Source organism: Nycticebus coucang, chromosome 9, assembly GCF_027406575.1.
Source record: "Nycticebus coucang isolate mNycCou1 chromosome 9, mNycCou1.pri, whole genome shotgun sequence".
Taxonomy (NCBI): Eukaryota; Metazoa; Chordata; class Mammalia; order Primates; family Lorisidae; genus Nycticebus; species Nycticebus coucang.
In genome coordinates this window covers 111,725,327-111,747,804 of record NC_069788.1, presented here as the reverse complement: position 1 = coordinate 111,747,804, position 22,478 = coordinate 111,725,327, and the positions used below count along the sequence as shown (strand labels likewise).

Here is a 22,478-nt window from a genome sequence, read left to right as displayed (position 1 = left end):
ATTTGTAAGATGGCTTACAGTTTTGGTGTTTTTTTCTGAATTCTATAATATAGAAACAAATTCTCACTTTTTCTCATTTCTTAAATTTTTAATTACTGGTAGTTCTCAGAGAAATGTAAGATACTTCTCTGTGTCCATATCGCAGAGAAATTCATATTCAGTATCATTCAAAAAATATTTGAATGACCTCCATACATCTCTTTTAATAGAACTAAAGCCAGAATCCATGCCATTATGAAATGGAAGGTAGGCTGTTTGAAGTGGGGATATCCTCTGAAATCATTCCTTGAACTATCATTTATTGCTACATAGTTAGCTGATATTAAATGCTTTTATGACTGTTGGATTAGATATTTCACTTACTTGAGATGGATTCTCTCTGTGCTTCAGGTTTAAAGCATTAAGCCTTTTTTTTTTGAGACAGAGCCTCAAGCTGTCGCCCTGGGTAGAGTGCTGTGGCATCACAGCTCACAGCAACCTCCAACTCCTGGGCTTAGGCGATTTTCTTTTTTCTTTTTTTTTTTTTTTTTGTGGTTTTTGGCCGGGGCTGGGTTTGAACCTGCCACCTCCGGCATATGGGACCGGCGCCCTACTCCTTGAGCCACAGGCGCCGCCCGGCTTAGGTGATTTTCTTGCCTCAGCCTCCGGAGTAGCTGGGACCACAGGCGCCTGCCACAATGCCCGGCTATTTTTTGGTTGTAGTTGTCATTCTTTGGCAGGCCCGGCTGGATACCATCTGGTGTATGTGGCTGACGCCTTAGCCTCTTGAGCTACAGGCGCCAAGCCAGCATTAAGCCTTTTTAGGGGATCATTTAAATTTCTTCTCTTCTTATAAATGATGGTAGAGCTCTGGTCTAATTTTTGCAGCAAGTCTGGTTCTAGTCTACCAAGGAATTTAACTTTTCTGTGTTTCCTTACACTAAGCTTATGGCTGTATTACTTAGCCAGGCCTTGAGAAGCTTTTGTGTTCTCTGTTAATAGGAACTTGTTCCTTTAAATGAGAAGTTCTCGACCTTAGAACCATTAACATTTCTGGTCGTATAATTCACTGTTGCGGGGAGGGGGCTTGTCCTGTGTATTATAGAGTGTTTAGCAGTATGTCTGGCTTCTACCCACTACAGTTCAGTAGAGTCTCCTCCCCAGTTATGTTATCTTCCGGACATTGCTATCTGTCCCCTGGGACAGGAGGCTGGGAACAAATTCTCTCCTGGTTAAGAACCAGGGCTTTTTACACTAACATTCCTTTTGTCCAGTGTCTATTTATTTTCACTCTGTAGCCATGTGCCACTTGAGTTGTTGTATGAGAGAAGGTGGTATATCTAATAATCATGGATTCCAGGAATGGCTGCTGGTATTTCCCTTTTTTGTAATGCCCATTTTCATGATTTTCAAATAATGCTAAAACTCAGGGCTAGAAGGTTCAACTTACCTTTTTTCAGCAGGATGTCAATTTTTATTTCTTAACATTCTTGCTTATTTTAGGACAGTGATTATTAACCTACCTCTGTTATATCAATGGGGTCCAATTTTATGATAGATTTTTACCTTATCTTTAAAGTTTAATATTTTGAGAGTACTCCAGAAAATGGATCATCATTCTTTGTAATTCATTGTCTATAATGCACAGATTTTGCAGACTGTGGAAGTAATTACAGAAAAATGTAAAGTTTGATAATTGTATAGGAATGTTAGCTGGTGTTGACATCAATTTTGGGTGTGATCGGAAGAATGTCTCCTCACGATAACTGGTCAATAACTTGGTATGGTTACTGGCTCCATTCCACATATAGATGTGATACAAGGCACTTAAATGTGGCTGCTACGTGGAAAGAGGAATTTCAACTTGAATTAAGTGCTTCTGTACCTCTTGCCAGTGATCTGAAGCAGAATAAGGATGAATGAGAAATGAATCTTGATGATGGACTTATTCTTAGAATTGATGATAAGTAAAAAGAGTTGGCATCTTGTACCTGAGTTTTTCTTAGGGCTGTATGGAAAATCCACAAAGGTTGGAGTTAATCATTAACTTAAAAGCAATTGGGGAGAGTGTGAAAGCATTCATCAGGAGGAGCTAGTGTCTCTCTGACTGCAGTCAGACCATCAGTTCACTAAGACCTTGTCCATTGTTAGTAAGTCTTGGTAAAGGGAAAAGAATGCTAAAATGCATGTTATCTTTTACCAAAAATTCATTCCTTTGGCACAGATTTTCTTTATTTGGTCTGTTTAAATTTCCCATATTGAACAGGTTAGAGGGAAACCAGCAAACCAAAAAATGATGATCTAACAAATTTAACAAGGGGGGTAAGGGAGAGTAAACTATTTTTCAGTAGATTTGCATTTTAATATTATAAACTGGATATTGGTGGAAGTACTTCCAAAGGACAGATGGGTAAATACCTCGCCTGCACATGGATGCTAGAGAATCAGACCTTACCCTTGCTTGTTCTAAGCCCATTACCCATTGCTGTCTGTTAGCATAATTGGAGTCAGGAATTTCCTTTTTCTCTACCTGGGTTATCTCCCATGTCTGCTAAGGGGATGTACAAGTAGTTCTTCTACTCAAAAACTTGGTGAGTCATCTTTCCCACATCTAGATTTTAAAACTAAGTGTTAGCTAAATTAAGTTGTGGGTATCATTTTAGAGGTGGGAAGTTCTTTGCTTCTTTTATCAGTAGGGTACCTGCCACCTAGAGGGCTCAATCCCATCAAAAGACAGAGGAGTTGAAAGCTGAAGAGAATATACATATAGCCAGATACTTCTCCCAGATTATCAGTTATGCTGGTCACAAGCATCATTCCAGAATCTTTGGCTTCTAGAACCAACTCCATTCTGAAGAACATTTTAACAACTATTAATAGTTTAGTGATAATCTTTTGTATACAGGAATTTTGTAGCATGACTATGACTAAACTTATTGTGTTAAATTATTTAGAAATGTTGAGTTTCTGAATGGTGTGAGGTTTGTTTTTAAATGGTAATAAATTGTGTTTTATAAAAATGATATGTATTTTTTGGTGACATGGTTCTTGCTTTTAGCTAATATAGAGCAACTAGGTAAACTTCCAATAATATTGAATTCCAAAGGAATTTGGCCTTTGGGTAACATACTTCATGCAGCTTGTGTGTGTCATGCACACAAGGGAGAGAAAAAAAAATACTCATTTATTTGTTAAAAATTTTCCCTCTGTAGTTAACTACCAATGATAATCTTAAACCCAGGTTTAAGTGGGCTCGGGCACTGGCTTGGCACCCGTAGCACAGTGGTTACGTGCTATGTATGCCGGCCACATACACCGAAGTTGGCGGGTTGGAACCTAGCCCTGGCCAGCTAAACAATGACAACTGCAACAAAAAAATAGCTGGATGTTGGGGTGGGCACCTGTAGTACCAGCTACTTGGGAGGCTGAGGCAAGAGAATCACTTGGGCCCAAGAATTTGAGATTGCTGTGAGCTATGACGCTTTGGCACTCTACTGAGGGTGACATAGTGAGACTGTCTCAAAACAAGACAGACAAAAAAAAAAACCCAAGTTTGTAAATCTACCTCAGAAGTTCTCTGGGCACCACTTCAAATTATTAGGCTTCTGCTTGCTTCCAGGATCAGTAGGTTACTACATTTGACTACTCCTAGTCCTTGCTTTACTTCCAGAAGTGTACAACCGTACACGGTAAAGGTTAGTTGATTGGCTCTTGAATTGAGAAACAGGAATCACTCAGCAATATCAATAACATTACTGATTTTGCCAGCATATATTCTGTGCTATCAAACAAAATGTAGTGACAGAATAGACTATAACTATAGTGCAGTTTCTATTTCTTATTCTACAGTTGATTGTGAAAGAGACATTTCTTGGTGCTGGCCCCCCTGAAAAGTACATAAATTTTGATCTGAACCTATAAAGAGAAAGCCTTAATTCAGATCATAAATAGCTCATTATTTTCAGTTAATTATTTCCTGTAACAAAGGGTGGACATCTAGAATTCTGACATTGTTTTATGTCATATATATTAAATATTTGTGTGCATGTGTAGATATATACAATTGTTATATAATTAAACACAATAGTAAAAGTCTGAATCCTAGGTGTTGACTTCCCTCCTAGGATGCAATCAATTCTGTAGCTATTTAATATAAAAAGAAGATATATCTATATGTACAGACTATGGAAGGATAGCCATATATACTGGGTAATATAAAGAATCCCTATTTTTTTTTTTTTTTTTTGAGACAGAGTCTCGCTACGTTGCCCTCAGTAGAGTGCTATGGCATCACAGCTCACAGCAACCTCAAATTCTTGGGCTTAAGGGAAGAATCTCTATTTTTTTTTTATTAAATCATAGCTGTGTACGTTAATGCGATCATGGGGCACCATACACTGGTTTTATAGACTGTTTGAAACATTTTCATCACACTGGTTAACATAGCCTTCCTGGCATTTTCTTAGTTATTGTGTTGACATTTACATTCTACATTTACTACGTTTCACATATACCCTTGTAAGATGCACTGTAGGTGTAATCCCACCAATCACCCTCCCTCCGCCCCCCCTCCCTCCCCTCCCTTTCCCCCTATTCTTGGGTTATAACTGGGTTATAGCTTTCATGTGAAAGCCATAAATTAGTTTCATAGTAGGGCTGAGTACATTGGCTACTTTTTCTTCTATGCTTAAGAATCTCTGTTTTTTAAAATGTGTGTATGTGTATGGAATGGGAGTGTGTAGACATGGAGGCTGGTTTGGCATTTGATGGTAGTAGGAGTGTGTGCCTATGTGGAAATGCATGCTGCGGGGTAGGAGACTGGCATAGCATAGTGGACATGTGTAGTAGGAGGATGGAGTGTTTCCAGAATACTGACAGGGAGGTGACAGTGACTGCATGAAAATAGGAGTGTGAGAGGTGGGATGACTTGGCACCTAATGCTGGTGAGAATGATGGGAGAAACTGAGTCTGGTGGTAGGGGATAGGGACCTGGCAATTGTTTGTGAGAAAAAGTGAAGACAGACCTATCTGTTGAAGGGGACTGAGAGGCAAGTATGTGGAGCTGGGTGCTGACATGAGACACAAGCGTACTGAAAAATCTGGAAGAACATGTAACAATAGTAGCCTTTGTAAATTCTGTACCATATGATTGCATGAGTCAGCTATAATTTTAAAACCTTATTAGGGAAAAGCCCACTGAACACTTAATGTTCATATAATCACTTAAGGATTTACTAAGAATCTCAAAAGATAGGTATCTCCAGTCACTGAAACGCTGCAGCAAAATAAACATGAACCATCATAGTTCTTTTTGTTATCTTGCTATAAAATGGCTGCTGTAAAACGTTCGTTTTACACCGGTATGACAGTGTTCTTTCAGTGAGAACAAAAACTTTTAGCTGCAAAGTGACTTAAAAGGGGAGAAAAAACATTGCCAGATAACCTCTTGAACCCCATTTCAGGATTTTCTAAAATGCTGTAGTAAACATTTTACTTATATATAAGTAAACATATACAATTATGTCTATTTAACCTTATAATACTTGCTTTGGAAACATGTAAAATTGGATACCTTAAAAAATACTACAGGTGCTGGTGGTGCCTGTGGCTCAAAGGAGCAGGATGCCACCCCATATACCAGAGGCGGTGGGTTCAAATCCGGCCCCGGCCAAAAACTGCCAAAAAAAAAGTACTACAGGCTGGGTGCCTGTAGCTCAGCAACTAGGGCGCCAGCCACATACACAGGAGCTGGTAGGTTTGAACCCAGCCCAGGCCTGCCAAACAATGACAACTACAACCAAAAAAAAAAAAAAAATAACCGGGCATTGTGATGGGCAACTATAGTCCCAGCTACTCTGTAGGCTGAGGCAAGAAAATCACTTGAGTCCAGGAGTTTGAGGTTGCTGTGAGCTATGATGCCACAGCGCTCTACCAAATGCGGTAAAGTGAGACTGTCTCAAAACAAAACACAAAAAAACCCTGCAATTTAAATTTATAGTATATGACATCAAGCTTGAAAGTAAAATAGGGTTTGAATTTTAAATGACATGGGGAAATCTGCATAAGAAAAAAGAACATAGGGCTGGGCAAGGTGGCTTATACCTGTAATCCTAGCCCTCTGAGGGGCCAAGGCTGGTGGATCGCTTGAGCTCAAGAGTGAACTCCACTAAAAATAGGAAAACTAGCCAGAGTGTTGTGGCTGGTCCCTGTAGTCCCAGCTACTCAGGAAGCTGAGGCAAGAGGAATGCTTGAACCCAGGAATTTGAAGTTGCTGTGGGATATGATACCATAGCTCTCTACCCAGGGTGGTGGGAGACTGTCTCAAAAAAAAAAAAAAAAGAGTTTAGTTTTATTGAAAATTTTTATACATGTCAGAAAAACAAGACAATGGGATTTTTTAAATATCTTTATTCATATACATCTATTCAATAACTTCAAATTTAGAATACTTAAAATCAGCATTAACAAGAACCAGTCCATGACATACTGTAACTGGGTCATGTCAACCTCCCCATGTGATTTATATCTGTATCTTAGGCAGTGAAAAACTGATTTATACAGCTTCATGATTGCAGTATTTTTCTAACACCCCATTTTAAATTGATACACATGTTTAAAGATGAGAAATACGAAATCTGCACTGTAGAGTAACTAATACCTAATAAATTCGTATTTCTTTCCATTAATATAAATCTGTAACAATTTACAGTAACACTATCCACGATATTAGTAACAATACAACAGTTCACATTTTTACCAAACATTTCCTGTGAGCCAGGCCCTGCATTAAACATCTGAACATGCAATGTGAAAACATTTAATTATCTCCATTGGAAGAGTCACAGATTCATGTGTTTTTCACAATTGATGATGATGCCATGACAGCTTGCACCGGGCACTTTTGTCCAAACCTTTACCTGGCCCTTTCGCCCCACTGAAGCAGCTCACAGTGCTTGCTTGCACAATTTTACAAATGTTACATGAGTATGCAGGCTTGACTACCCCCGCCCCCACCCCCCATAAAAAAAAAAAAAATAGAACCGGGTAAGTCTTACTATTCAGACACATCTATGAGACTCCACTGGCACAAGGAAGCAGCTGTGATCTAGGTCTGCACTAAAGCCTTCTTTAGGGGACTCAGAAGTGCCCTTCGAGGCCTAACTGCAGGAGGGCCGCCTCGGCTTCCTCCTCCTCCTCCTTGGCTTCCTCCTCCCGAATCTGCACCAGCAACTGGAAGAGGTTTGGGGCTGGTCCTTCCGCAGCTCCGGTCAGCCATAGCTGCCTCCGGATGGCCCCGCTGTGGTTGGCCCCGGCAATGACCTGCTCTAGGCGGGCCTGGTTCACGTTATCTTTATCAATGGCTCCCTTTTCCACCACCTTCTGAAGCAGAGGCTCCAAACGAATGACATAGGCAGATAACTTTTCTCCCGGGTTCTGGTAAGTGTTCAGAAATTTGACCTGCGCATCCCTTGAGCTCTCCACGCTCCCGAACACCTGCTCAAGAGCCTTCAGGCATTCAGTAGTGGTTATCGCAGGGTTGTTGGTCTTGAGGATGCGAATGACATCAGCAGCAGGCCCTCTAAGACTCTCCATCAACCGCCGCCTCTTTTCCACATCAGACACCTGCCACTCCTCTATGACCTCATTAGTGTGCTCCAGCCAGGGATCAAAGGTTTCCTCCCCAGGCCCCGGGATGTCCCTCCCGGAGAAAAGTGTCAGCTTCTTGTACCATATGGACTCAACGAGAGGCTGAATAACATTATCCAAGATATAGTTTAGCATCTCTGCTGGCATCTCTGGGCCTGGGGACGGAGTAGGGTTCTGAAACCCAAGGACACGAGCAACATCTTGCACGGTCCACCCCTCTCTAGCTAGGAAGAGGTGCAACCTTTCTAAAAATTCTGCATCGGAAGTTGGGGGTTTAAAGACCACTTTCCAAACCCCTCCTTTGCCCGGCATCTCCCTGGGGATCGCGGCATAATCGACAGCGCCAGTGAGCTCTAACAAGGCTGCTTTCGCATTCTCTTCCCTCCAGAACATTCTCCCAAGTACTCGATAAGGCACCTGGGGCATTGCGGCATGGAGGGTCTCTTCGATTTCAGCCTCATCACAGTTCACTGGGATCCCCCAGACCAGGAGAGCTCTCTGGGAGTTCACATCCATCCCTCTGCACCAATCTTCCAACAGTGTCATCGCCATTTTCCCAACTATCAGGGGCACCAATTCTACAAACACAGATTAGACGTAAGCTCACCGTGCTCTAGGACTTAGAACAGTAGCAACACTCTTCCCAAGCAGACCGGAGGAAGACAAGCTTCACGCAATCACAAGGAACAAATGGCACCAGAGTCCTGCTCTCGCCCCTTCCCTGCCCTCAAAGCCAGTCGGTCGACACGTCCTCGGAGCGGCCTCTTGGGGATGCTCAGTCACGCGGCCGTCGCCATCTTGCGTCTGGGGTAGGGGTCCACCGCCGGCAGACGGGGCCTCCCGTCGCCGCGCACAAGGCTAAGACGGTGGGTGGCGAAGGCGGGAGCCGTCGGGTAAGGGAGCTGCCGGGGTGTGGCCGCGGGGCGTGGCTGCCTCCTCCGGCCGTGGGCGCGCTGGGTAATCGCTGCCGCCGGCGAGTCGATCCGGCGTTCGCGGTCGGAGTCGGGCCTTCAGACCAGCGAGGGGCGTCGTTTTAGCAGACGAGGATCGTGCTGTCCCCGGAGGGAGAGGCTGTTCCGAGACTGTCGCGGCGGTGGCCGGACCAACCCACAAACTGCTTCTTCGCCGGCGCGGGGACTCTTCTGTTCGGCGAGGATGGCCCAAGACCAAGGACCGAGGCAGCAGAGGCACATTAAAGACCCAGAGGCGCGGCGGAGGCGAGGGCTTGCAGCGCTGCCGCCGGCGCCGGCTGCAGTGGCTCAGGTGCAGAGTAGGGTCTGACTGGTCCCACCTGGCGCCCCACTAGCCGATACTGCTGCAGTGAGAGGCGGAGCCTGCTCGCCTGCGGCGTCAATCCCGCCCCCGCGACAGAGCGCGCGCGCGCGTAACCACAGCGACGGTGTCCGGAACAACGGGAGGGCCGCGCGCTCCCGCGGCCGGCAGGGTCGAGCGGTTGCCATGGCGTCGGCTGGGGGGGCTCCGGCGCTCGTTTGTCTCATGTCTCTTTTTAGTATTTTCCAGGTTTTTTTAAACAATGAACAAATACTGCCAAGCACTGTGTTTAAAAACTCATCCAATTCTGGGCGGCGCCTGTGGCTCAAAGGAGTAGGGCGCCGGCCCCATATACCGCAGGTGGTAGGTTCAAAGCCAGCCCCAGCCAAAAAATGCAAAAAAAACAAAACAAAACTCATCCAATTCTGAAGCATTCAAATATCATCCAATATTTAAGATGATACTTTGAAAATGCACCCACCACAGCGGACTTGTGTACTTAGAGCACTCATTCAGTGACTTTGTGTTGCGTATGCAAATGAGCATGCCATTTGTGTGTATTTGTGTGAATTACTGACTTCACTTTTTCTTGTCTTGAATTTTACAAAAAGATATTTGTGTCAACTCAGGCATCTTTTGTAGTCAGGCAAACACTAGTGAGATACTTCCCTGTCCTGGCATCACTAGACATCACTGACAATGAATGGGCTGGTAAAATAGAATCCTTAAAGTTCAAAAACTTTCAAAATTACTTGAATAATTTCCCTACAAGTAAAATAAGCCTACTTACGACAGTACCTGATGGTGAAAATCCCCCTAGAAGAACACAGCATTCAACTCTAAATTTTTAAAACCTTATTTAATAAAAGGTTTAAAGATACAGGACATTCAAAAGTAAATAAGTTACATAGGTACATTACAATCACATCAGCAAGATTCTCTTTAGTGTATTAATTTTTTCTTATAAAAAGCACACAAAAAATAAAATCTTCAGTCTGGTCTATCACAACTGTACAGCAAAAGAGGTAATATTTATATATATGTATGTACACTATTTTAATATGTAACAGTCTTTTTAAAAAAGGGTGCCACAGGCAGCAAACACACAAAAGGCAGTATCTGATCATTTCTGTTTCAAAATAAAAGGAATATACTTATTTATAAGCTATTAAAATATTTGTACACTAATTACAGACTGTCAAGGCTGTTCCTGTGCTCTGTCCCCTCCAACAAGGCCTTCAACTTAGAGACGAGTAAGGAAAAAGTTAAACAGCTGCAAATTGTTAGGCAAATATTAACATAGCAAAATGTGGGGAGGACACAACTGTTTTATAAAAATATGCATACTTCCTGTAAATCTAAAGTTAGGCTTGCCAGTCTGATAATAAATACCATCCCAGAAAAGTGAGCCCCAGTGAAAACATATTTAAACAGCTGAGGCTTGAGTATTTATTGTATTCCTCCTTCATCTTAACATCTGGCACATGAGAAGAAAGAGGTTAGGTCACTGAGGCAGTTAAATATAGGCAATCCCTTTAGACATAAGCAGCAAAAGATCTCTGTGCCAGGGGTGGAGGTGGGGTGACTGAAGGGGCGGTGTGTACCTTAGCTGTGAGGGGGCTGCCAAAGGCATGGAGGACAGTAATGATGGCACTGTCTCCTTGGATGGGTAGAGACCTCAGAAGTGGTCTGCAACACAGGCACTAGGTCAGTTTCACGCCCTTAGGTGAATGCATATGGAAGCCGGGACTTGGAAACAGTGAGATGATGTGGGGAGGACATTATAAAGCCGGAAGTGTTTATCACTTAGCTTCTTAAAGCAAAGAGCTCTGAAGAGAAGGAAAAAACAACAAAAGACAAACCTAACATGTTCACAGGGAGAAAGCACCATTAAGAATATACCTAGGCCATCTTCTATGGCTGGACTACGTTATTGGCAGGTTACTTGCCACAATTGCATCTGCCCTCTAAACATTTTTTCACATAGCTTCCTATATATAAATGCTTCCTGGAGCATGGACCCTCCTAAAATATGGTGTCTGGTGAAATTACAGAGTTACCATACTGATTTTCCCCAGTTACATTCACCTGGTCTGGTCTCTCTGAGCTTAGAAGAGTAGACTTACTTTCTTACTAAAAAAGATTTCCAAGTCTTGTATGTTACCACTGAACAGAAGGGTCTCATGTGAATGAAGGTTTCTGTTACCTCATGTCCATAAAGGGGCCTGAAACCAAATATGGGTTAAGTAGAAAAACCTTGGGAAACATAAGTAGCACTTTTGGGGTATGCTGCAAAGGCACTCATATTACTTAAATAATTTAGAAGAGAGCCTAAATTTGCTACCCTCCCACTTCTAGAGAATACACCAGATTTTTGCAGTCTTGGGACATTGAGCTTGCAGAAACCTATGGAGGAGACTAACTAGGAAGTTGCAGATCTAAGAGTCTGGGGCAGTGGGAGAAGAATTTTTTAACTTCCATAGCCGGGGTCCTGTAGAACCTTGTTAATGTATAAATGGATTCTCAAAAATATCTAACCCAATTGTACATAGTTTCAAAACAAAACTCCCTCTCCACTCCCAGTTACTGATGTGATGTTTTTAGGCCACCACGGAATAGCAGAATAAATGCTTTTTGGCTCCTTCCTAACACACTGATCTGTAATATATGCATCCACTTAGAATTTCTTTTGCAAAATTAAAGTTGAGTAATAAGATCATAAAAATAACCCAGTCTGCTATGGGGCTGACAAGTGAAGGGGACTCCAGAATCTTCTGGCCCTTTCATTTCAGTGACTCCAAGCCAAATATGGCTTCTTCAAGCTAGACTCTAGGCCTGATAAACAAAACTAGAATTCTGGCCTCTTGCCGATCTCTCCAGCAATTTGAAAGTACAGCAAAGAAGGGGCAGCAGCAACTGCCTTTGATCTCCCTCGATGCTGCTAGTCTCTGTGTAGCTTTGGTGATACCCTCCACCTTCCCACCCTCTTTCAGTGCTATCATTCCTATTAGTAAGAGCTTCCAGAGCAACGAGGCAAGGGACCTTGGGATCTTGGGAATTGGGAGTGGGGATGGGGATGTCAAGAAGGTGCCTTGTTTTGGGATAAATGCACTTGGGCCTCTGGAAAGCAGGAGGCCCCTGGTCCCTGAGAGGATGTTAAAAATTAAATATTAAGAATAAATAAATAGCTCCCAACTGACATAAGTCAAGGAATGAAGGCTCCTGTCCAATCTAGTTAGGAGACCTCCCTCTCCCAGGGAAGGATCCAGAAATCTCCAGCGTGCAGGACTGGGGCTGGGCTGCGGACATCAACATTGGGTGAGGTGTGGTAGGATCAGGCAGCAGATGCTGAGGGCAGGACAGAGGCAAGCAGGGAGCTAGCACCAAGAAGGAGCAGGCCGGGCCTCTCCAGTACCTGCTCGAGGCTAAGCTCCCTCAGGGACCCAAAGGTATTTGGCAAAAAGATATGAGACAGGAAGAGCCAGGTTTGTCAAAAGCTCCCTCAGGCCTGGACCTGCAGCTTCCAGCCTCTGTAGTTTCTCTTCCTGTATCAGGCTGAGAGACTTGGCCAAGAAGAACAGCCCCTTCCCCAAACATTTGAGAAAATGTCCTAGGCCCAGCAGGGCTGCTAGTAAGCAGCAAAGGTACAATAGTACCTGTCTTGGCCTCCCTTCCAGGAACAAGGTGGCCACTCCGAGGACAAGTCACTGAAGCAGCTCAGGCAGGCTGGGACACTGTTGTGCAAGCACAGCACAGGCGTCAAGCTCTGAGACACTCCCTCCCAGGGAGTCCCTTTATCTGGGGCTGGGGGCAGGGCCTGTGCAGCCCCGAGGTCCTCTGAGGACCTTAAGTAACACTGCAATGAACAAAGGTGAGCCTGTGCTGGGCCCACCGTGGTGGCTTCCTGGAGAGCGAGGAGAGGCAAAGAGAAGGGAAGAGACCGCGCAGAGATCGGGTGGGACAGGTGGCGGTGGAGCTCCTCCAGAAAGGATCAGGACGCTCGTGTTCCGGGGGAGCATGAGGACAAAGAGAACCAGATCCTGCAGCCCTTAACACCGCTCCTAGGGTCTTCATAAATAGAAGAGCCGTTTATTTCACTGTCTTGTATGTTTTGCAGAGAAAGGTCCACGTGATTCTCTCCTCACTCATTCCTGAGGTTCCCGGTGTTTGCGGGTGGCGGTGCAGGGTGCCGGGCCCGGGGCCAGGCCCCGCACTCAGCCCTTCTCGCCCGCGCCGCCACTCTCCTCCCGCAGGGCCTGTTGGTGGGAGGCGACTGCAGCAGCTGCGGCAGCCGCGGCCTCCTTCTCCCGCTGCCTCAATGCCGCTGCCTTCTTCTCCTGCTCAGCATGGCTCTTCATGTGGGCACTCCGGCTCTTCACCTTGTAAAACACCCTGCCATGAGGCCGGGGGAGAGGGGGGATCTGGCGTCAGCTGGGTCTCTCGCAGGACCCCTCACGGCCTTGCGGGAGCGGCTACACTTGCGCAAGCACTTGCTGCGCGTGTGCGCTCCTCCCACATCCCCCAGTCAGGGCAGTTATTTCTAAAGACTGCCCAATGGCGTCACAGCCCTAGGAACCCGCTGAGCCAATCAGAAGACAGGCCTCCAGGGCTCTTCCCCCCTCCCCCCACTTCTCCCGCCCCACCGCTCACCACCAGGCTAGATCTCAGTAGGGCAGGGCTGGCTGGCTGGCTTACCTGCCACACTTTTTACATGGGAAAGTGTTCTCCTGATTCTGAGTCTTATTAAATGTCTCTGTTTTTTTCTTCTTCTCTGAAAATGGTAGTGCCCTTCGTGACTTCCCTGCACCCTCCCTTGGCTTCTCCAAGGTCTGGCTGCCCATGGACCCAGGGGCGTTGGACTCGTGGCTCCGGAGGATAAGGATGTCATTGGCCTGTAAAGAATCAAACAAAGCGAGTTGAGAGATGTGGAGAAGGGCCCACCCGGAATTCTGGAATCTCAGGGAACGGAGGGCCAGTAAAGGCCATGCCCTCCTGCCCAAGGGTCACCTAGCCTGCACCTGAGTCTTTCCGGAGGCAGGGCCCTCACTGCCTCCTCAGAAGCCCACTGTGTCTTTAGTCAGCTCAATTGTTGACCAAGTACAGTCATTCTGTGGGATAACCCTAGCTAGCTGCTATGGGACTTTCTTTGCTTTTTTTTTTTTTTTGGAGACAGAGTCGCCCTTGGTAGAGTGCCATGGCATCACAGCTCACAGCAACCTCAAACTCTTGGGCTTGAGCGATTCTCTTGCCTCAACCTCCAAGTAGCTGGGACTACAGGACCCTGCCAGAACGCCTGGCTATTTTTGTTGTTGTTGCACTTGTCATGGTTGTTTAGCAGGCCAGGCCTGGTTCAAACCTGCCTGCCTTCAGTGTATGTGGCTGGCGCCCTACCCACTGAGCTGCGAGTGCCACCCATGCTATGGGACTTCTTGATGCATATGACCCAACCTTGAGGTCTGAACTAGTGAAGCTCATGTTCATATTTTCTGTCATTTAGTCCCCTCCTACCTTCATTCAATAGGGAATCAGGCCCCGTGATGTGCTGGGTGCAAAGGATACAGAGGACAGGAAACCCTGCCCTCAGAAAGCTCAAGTCTAGTGGAAAGGACAGATGCACTGGTCCACTAGCTCAGGACCAATGGGAGATGCTAAACTGAGGGGAAGAGCAGGGGTCAGAGAGTTGCCTCAGGTAGGGGACTCAGTGGCCATCAGAAGTGGTAAGTGTGCCTATAATTCTAGCACTCTGGGAAGCCAAAAGTGGGTAGATCTCTTGAACTCAGGAGTTCAAGACCAGCCTGAGCAACAGGGAGACCCCCATCTCTACTAAAAATAGAAACAATTAGCTGGGCGTGGTGGTAGGCACCTGTAGTCCCAGCTACTTGGGAGGGTGAGGCAGGAGATCACTTGAGCCCAGGAGTTTGAGGTTGCTGTGACCTATGATGCTACAGCACTCTACCCAGGCCTAGAGTGAGATCCTATAATAGCAAACTGAGCACAAAAGACAGCAGAACTGGGTGGAGTGTGTACAAAGAGTACAGCTCTTGGTGCAGAGGGACAAACAGCTGTGTGTTCACAAGCTGTCTGCAAGGGGTCTGCAAGCACAAGTGTACAACATGAAATTTTTTTTAAAAAACACTCTGCAGTAGCTCCCTAAAAACCTCCTCTCCATTCCCTTCCTGTAGGGCCTTTCCCTGTAAAGGTGCAGCTGTGACCACGAATCCTGCTTCTTGGCCTATCATAGATGGAGACAGCACTATGCCAGGAGTACAGGGACATTTAGCACCCCTGAACCCGTTCCCCCCACCCACAGAGTGAGGGTTGTTGTGAGGAAATGGTAAGATAACAGAAATGAAAGCACTTTGCAGATCATGCAGGAAGGGCCATTATTATCACTCCCATGGTTTCAACTCAGTCTCAGACATTTTTATCAGCTCTCTCAGGGGTAGCCCTGTCTCCAGTGTCTCACATATCTACTGGGTTTTCACAAAGCCTTTTTCCTCTGAATCTCAGATATAAAAGCAGTATAATGTAAAAAGCAACAGCAGACTATGGAGTCAGGTTGCCTACGAGCTGTGTTATGTTGGGCCTCAATTTCCTCATAGGTAAAATGGGAATAATAATTGTGGATGAAATGAGTTAACAGCATAAAGTACTCTGTGTACTTCCTGCTATTATGAGAATGATGAGTATCTAGCATTCCTGCTCTGCCCTCCCTCCCACACCCCCAGGGCCAGCTCCACCCTTTTCCTGGCCCTGGGCTCAGGCAGTAGAGGTGACACTTACCGACTCATTGGCCTGTAGTGTCTGCGTGGCTTTGACTGCCGCAGCCCTCCGGCTGCGCTCTCGCCCTTCTTCCTGCTCCCCCTTCTCCTGGGTCTCTGGCTCCTCCTCCTCCCCCTCTTTGCTGGGCTCCTTCACCTCCCTCTTGGGCTCCAGCCTCTCTTCACTTGGGGACTCTCTTCTGGGAGGAGGCACTCTTGGGAACTTCTGGGAAGTCTATAGGGGACAAGAACAAGGGCAGTGAGCGTAGAGCTCAGTCACACTGCCATTGTGGACCGATTCTGACCCAGCCAGGGCTTCCCTAGCCTTGCTGGTCCCACAAGCCTGTCCTGGCCCAGTACAGCCTTCTGTACTAGGACTATGTCACTAGTCACAGCACTTAGTGGCTAGTATGCCAAGGGATAGAATAGTCTTGAGCCCTTGGAGCCCTCAGGGTAAAACAGAGCACTTGAGAAGGAAGTGTGAGAAGTGGCCTGGTGGGTCAGGAAGGAGCCTTGAGCTCCAATTTCAAACTATCTTTGTAATGTTTTCTATATATCTTCATCACCTTCCTATATACAAAATGGGCACCAAACCACTCCCTGTCTTAGAGTAGGCATGTCACCAAGTGTAGAGATGACAATCCTGTGATGATGTTAGATGGATACATGGACACAGAACTAAGTAACATTCACTTTTTAATTCTCTTTTGATCCTGATTCTATCAAGTACAAAGGCGTATCTCATGCTTCTCTAGACTTGATATTCTCTTTAACAAAGACTGATCAGGGTGGTGTCTGTGGCTGAAGGAGTAGGGCACTGGCCCCATATGCCGTGGGTAGTCGGTTCAAGCCCAGCCCCGGCCAAAAAACTCAAAAAAAGACTGATCAGGCTTCAGCGTTAGAGCCCTGGCAAGTAACACAGTCTCTGGCTAGACTTAGCACTGTTTGGTTTTCATATGTATTTAACTTACCTAATTGAGTAAAAAATTAGTTGAATAAAAAAAATATTAAGTAACAGCACAAGTCGCATGTGAACACAACAAAAATAGTAATGGTAATAGATGGTAGGATGCAGACATAGCATGGTCTGCTATGAGGAGACAATAAGTTGACGCCAGTACAATTCTCCAGTGTTCTGTATCAACACAATATATTATTACTTTGACATTGGTAGCATAGAGAGGGGAACCCAAAGGTCTAGGGCCTGGGACATCAGCTCCTTGGGACTATCAGGGACACTGCCTTCTTCTGCCTGCCCTCCACAGACTCCTAGAGAGCTTGACCTCAGGTTCCCAGCTGGCCGTGGCCCCAGATCCCGCCTGGGTTCTAGGCTGCTGACACTGGGCAAAGAGTCACCTTAATATCCACTTCAACTTCTTCCTGGGCTGACTTCTCATCGCTTGTATCCACATCCCCAAAGGTTAGAGTCCCGTTGCGGCCGATTTTCACCTGCTTCTTATAGGTGTAGTAGAACTCCACGCACTGGGCCACAGTCTTGGTCTGGATCTGGTTTGAAGCCAAAACTGTGATCAGATTCCCCTGGTTTGGCTATACTTCTTGGGGATAACCCAGCCTTTCCTATATATCCCCCTTAACCTCCAACCAAAAACTAAACCCACTGAACCCAGGAAATATAAGCATTTCTCTAATGCCTGTTCTCTAACAAACCACTAATCAATTCTATTAATCAATGCTTCAGCACATTTAAAATAAGTGAATAAATAAATACAGTAAGTTATTAAGGACAACAAAGGAACTGCTGGGAAGATATGAATATGGATTGTATCAGATTAAATTTCTTAGGAGGGCTAATAGTATGGTAGTCTTGTAGAATATACTTGTTTTTCAACAGGCGATACATGCTGAAATCTTTTGAGTCATGTGACAGATGTCTGTAACTTAATGATTAGCTGAAACAGAGGGAAAAAATAGTGTGTGTGTGTGTGTATGTGTGTGTATACAGAGAAAGAGAAAGCAAATGTGACAAATGTTAATAATTGATAAATCCAAGTGAGGGGTAAATGAGTGTTCATTATATTGTTCTCTCAATTTTTCTCTAAGTTTGAAATTTTTCAAACTAAAATGTTAAGAGGAAAAGGTCTGGGCTCGGCGCCTGTAGCTCAGCAGCTAGGCTGCCAGCCACATACACCAAGAGCTGGAGGGTTCAAACCCAGCCCTGGCCTGCCAAACAACAATGACAACTGCAACAAAAAAATAGCGAGGCGTTGTGGTGGGTGCCTGTAGTCCTAGCTACTTGGGAGGCTGAGGCAAGAGAATCATTTAAGCCCAAGAGTTTGAGTTTGCTGTGAGCTGTGATGCCACAGCACTCTACCTAGGGTGACATAATGAGACTCTGTCTCAAAAAAAAAAAAAAAAAATCTGGGCACTATTCAAAGTCAAAGCCATCCCCAACCTGGCAATACAGATACCGTTCATCAATCCAGGCAAACATTATGGGCACAGTGGCTCACACTTGTAATTCTAGTCCTCTGGGAGGCCAAGGCAGGAAGATTCCTTGAGCTCAGGAGTTCAAGACTAACCTGAGCAAGAGTTAGACCCCATCTCTACTAAAAATAGAAAAATTAGCCAGGCATTATAGTGGGCACCTGTGGTCCCAGCTACTCAGAAGGCTGTAGCAGGATTACTGGAGCCCAGGAGTTTGAGGTTGCTGTGAGCTAGGCTGATGCCATGGCACTCTATCCTTGGCAACAGACTGAGACTGTGTCTAAAAAAAAAAAAAAAAAAATCCAGGCAAACAATTGATTCTTCTCCTGACAAAGGAGGGCAGAGAAATGTCACTGTGTCTTATATGGGAGAGGAACTCAAGAAAAACAAGAAAGTCCTAGATAGGGCGGCGCCTGTGGCTCAGTCAGTAAGGCGCCGGCCCCATATACCGAGGGTGGCGGGTTCAAACCCGGCCCCGGCCGAACTGCAACCAAAAAATAGCCGGGCGTTGTGGGGGGCGCCTGTAGTCCCAGCTACTCGGGAGGCTGAGGCAAGAGAATCGCTTAAGCCCAGGAGTTGGAGGTTGCTGTGAGCTGTGTGAGGCCACGGCACTCTACCGAGGGCCATAAAGTCAGACTGTCTCTACAAAAAAAAAAAGAAAAGAAAGTCCTAGAAAACCTGAAGAGGAAGCAAAAGGCTCTAGTCTTGCTCCTAAATCTGCCACCAAATAGCTGTGTGACTTTAGGCAAGTAATTCACCTTTCTAATTACAGTTTTTCCAAATATACATAACTTATTATGGGTAAGTTAAGACTAGCTGATCTCCGGGGGCTCTCAAGCTCTGAAACTCAGCCCTCTTTCATAAACTTACGGGTTTAGTTGTTAGACTACTTCCCCACACACAGAGGATGTTTTCTCTGACACCACCCCTTTTTCCCCCACCCACATAGCCTCCCAGACTGCTCAGCCACCGCTGGCTGGGAGCTCTTGTCCAGAGGGCCTAGGGGTCAGTGTGGGTCCTCTGTGCCTGAGGAAGAAACAGAAATGTTTCATCTCACAGGAATGACCAAGTCACACATTTGTTAATTGGATCTTTTATACTTTTACTGCAATTCTCTCTGACTGACTGACTAATGGTCTACTCTTTTCATTAGGCATTAAGGGGCGCCTCAGTGAATTTCATTAGGCATGTACTTACCAGCAATATTGCCCAATCAGGGAATAGACTGTTACTAAAACACAGAAAAAAACTGGCCTCACAACAGGGTCCTTATAGGAGAATTCATCAGTACTTTGCCCAGTCCCTAGGGCCATTTCTGACACAATCTAAAATCCCAGAAGGAAAGAGCAAGTTCTTAGAAGTGTTTTTTCCTTGGCAGCCCACACAACTCACTCTCCATAGCCCAGATTTGTGAGTCAGGGCTAGAAAAATGCAATTCCTTGGATTAGCAAAGTACTCTATTCTTCAGAAGAGTAAGGAGAGAGGACAAGATAAATCTAGGGAACCTAGGCTTGTTCAGCTAGGCCACTGGAAGGAAGCCTTGGGCCAGATAAGGAAGTGAGCAGAGGTCTACCAGGTCAGTTACACAGGCACTTGCCCAATCCCAGTTCCCCTCACCCTAGGTTGCCTTTCCCCTTCCACATTCCCCTGGGGGAGGGCTCACCTCTGCTTGCAGCCCTACTACCCATCTAGTTGTCCTGCCTAATTTAAGTATAGTGCCATAGGGTCTGATGCCCACTTAGGCCTCCTTCTGGATTCAGACCCCAAAGCACAGCCACACCACCCTAAAGAAGGAGAAGGATGTTTAGAACCAACAGGGATAAAATCCCTAATCTTTTCCCATTCTTGTATTGTTCCAAAAATTGCCTCTGAGCCTACTTAGTGGCATGGACCTGACTACTCTTTTCTTTTTTTTGTAATGAACAGAAGCTTGCTGTGTTGCCCAAGCTGGACTTGAACTCCTAGGCTCAAGCAATCTTCTTGCTTCAGCCTCCAGAGTAGCTTGGACTTCAGGCACATGCCACTGTGTCTGTCTTGACTGCTTTTTAAGAGGACTTGGTCACTGGCAAAGGGAGCCTCAGAGTCACTCAGGCAACTCCTGGCCCTTACTTGCCCCTGAAATAGGACCCAGCTCACCAGCTTCTGGACCAGGAAGAAATCCTTCTTGTAGATGGCAATGCCCTTGTTGAATAGCTTCCTCTCGGCCATCTTCCACTGGTCAGAACCTACATGACAAAGAGGGAGCAGTGAAGTGAGCAGGACCATGAGCACAGGGCAATCCTAATTAGCAGGACATGTGAGGCCACTGACCCACAGTCTCTGCAGTGTCAGGGCCAGCTGCACATCCTGCTTCTGCCTCTCACTAGCCATGTCACTCATTCCCCTTGTTTGTGAAATGGGAACTAATAATGGAACCTAGCTCACTAGTTGTAATGAGCACTAAATGAAATAATACATGTGAAACCCCTGGTACTCTGCCTGATAGCACCAACAAAGGATCAAGAACAGTGGCTGCTAAGATTATGTGACTTGATCAATGTTTCCCTTGAAGTACAGTGCCTGGAACAAGACATGCACTCCAGGGCTAAGTTCCAGGTACTTGGTGCCAATTTGGATAACACTTCCTGGGTTCCTCTCTCTGTACTTGTAATCTGCACTTTTTTTGCCTAGATCAGCTCCAATCTGCCCACCCTTTCTCCACATTCCCCTCCAGGGTATCAAAGCCCCTGGAACGCTACCCCAGCTTTGGCTCTTAGCTTATCTACCCCCTGCCCCTGACCCCACCCAGAGCTGTGACTTATCACCAAGCAGGGGCTCATTGATGCTGGATACCTTCTGAGGCTCCAGGCCCATGCCCACCCCAGCCAGACCCACCTGTGTAGTGATAAGTTGCCAGTGGGTGGTTATGAGGCCGCAGGGGCTTCTTCAGTAGCAGCTTATTCAGTGTTTCCTGAAGGGGAAATAAGGGGAGGTAAGGGACCCAGCAGGGGTCTCCATGATGGACTGAGCATCCTAGGCCCTGTCAAAGGTCAGAGGGCATCCTTAGGCCTCTAAGTACAGTAGGGGCTTATTCTGGCCTCCCATAACTTCTGAGGAACAAGAGGTCTGGCTGGATGGCAGGGTCATGGGCAGTTGGGAGTAGTGCTACTCAGAAACCAGGGTGCAGGCCCTCTTAAGAAAGAACCACAGACCCCGAAGCAGGTAGCACAAACAGAAAGCTCTCAGCAACAGTCCTGTTTGAGAGTAGTACCCACTGACACAGAATCAGGGATTAGGATGGATGGAAGGATCCTACATAGCAAAATCCGGAGTTTGGAACTAAGGTTTCCTTGGGCTGAGCCTCCACAACCCCCTTCTTGCAGGGCCTCCTCTTGGCTCAATCTGCATGCTAGAGGCCTAGCTCTGGGGAAGCAGTCATGGATCAAGCCAGTTTCCCTGAGGGACCCTCCCTCCACTAGGCATGTCATCTCACCAGGATATCGCCCCTGGACTCATGCAGACAGTGCAGGGCCAGCTCCTGGTTGGTGCCAGCTCCAGGGAAAATGCTGGAGCAGGCAGCTGTCAGCAGGTCTTCCACTGGATTCACAGGAGCATGGGAGGGAGGAGAGAAAACCCCATTCAGGGCTGGGCTGGCCCCCACAGCCACCTACCAGCCTGCCTCACTTGCTTATTCCCAGGGGTCCCTCCTCACCTTGCCTCTGCTTCTCACGGCTGCTTTCTAGGTCCTCCCATGGCTGCCACACCAAGTCAGCCTTGTGGGGGTCTGTAGCTGCCAGGGCACGGTCCCTCATCAAAGGGATTTCCGCCTGGAACCGGGAGCCCACGTTGATGCGTCTGCAGGGATGGAAATGGAAGAGAGTGAAGCTTCTCCCCATGGGGATAATACACTTATCTCCCTGGAGATAAGAAGATGAGGGTTTGGCAAAGGCAAGGCCTCAGCTGGGTATAGGGTATCTGGCTTCAGGAGACTGTGAAGACAGCCTGGCACCTGGTATCACCAGAAAGGCAAGGCCCAGAGGTCGGATGTGGGAGAAACTGCTCTAAGTTTACAGGTGGAGAAAGAATCTCTTAGACCACCTTTCCAACTCTCCTAGAGATAAATTCAAGCTGAGCTGATCCTTTCCGTTCCCTGCAACTTCCACACAGAAGCAGCTGGTAGAGACAGCAAAGACCAAGGCCAACTACAGAAGCCCAGAAAGGGCTCACAGAACCCTCCACTCACTCCCAGGGCCTGTTTGCACACACTGGACCAACATGGCTACCCTTACACCATGGGTTAGAGGCAAGGCTGTACTTACGGCTCAATGCTCACTGGGGTGGCCTCCCCCATCACAGACAGGACGGGCGGAGTGACTTCAGCGCTGTCTATGAGAC

The 22,478-nt window shown here is 46.3% G+C and overlaps 2 protein-coding genes across 8 annotated transcripts in view; both read right to left on the bottom strand.

Annotated features, from left to right (window-relative positions):
- Positions 1–6,369: 6,369 nt before the first annotated feature.
- Positions 6,370–9,189, bottom strand: PNMA1 (PNMA family member 1). Its single transcript, XM_053601434.1, has one exon. It carries the CDS (start codon positions 8,176–8,178, stop codon positions 7,117–7,119), a length of 1,062 nt encoding a protein of 353 aa, XP_053457409.1. The 5' UTR covers positions 8,179–9,189; the 3' UTR covers positions 6,370–7,116.
- Positions 9,190–9,740: 551 nt separating this feature from the next.
- Positions 9,741–22,478, bottom strand: part of MIDEAS (mitotic deacetylase associated SANT domain protein) — a 70,901-nt gene continuing 58,163 nt past the window's right edge. For all 7 annotated transcript variants that reach the window (XM_053601433.1, XM_053601428.1, XM_053601429.1 and 4 more), the window contains 9 exons: positions 22,403–22,469; positions 21,796–21,938; positions 21,577–21,680; positions 20,979–21,054; positions 20,241–20,329; positions 17,016–17,165; positions 15,682–15,894; positions 13,594–13,790; positions 9,741–13,290 (listed from right to left, as the gene is read on the bottom strand). In XM_053601433.1, coding sequence (XP_053457408.1) covers positions 13,113–13,290; positions 13,594–13,790; positions 15,682–15,894; positions 17,016–17,165; positions 20,241–20,329; positions 20,979–21,054; positions 21,577–21,680; positions 21,796–21,938; positions 22,403–22,469 — 1,217 coding nt within the window. In that variant the 3' untranslated portion in view covers positions 9,741–13,112. The remainder of the gene's footprint in view (positions 13,291–13,593; positions 13,791–15,681; positions 15,895–17,015; positions 17,166–20,240; positions 20,330–20,978; positions 21,055–21,576; positions 21,681–21,795; positions 21,939–22,402; positions 22,470–22,478) is intronic.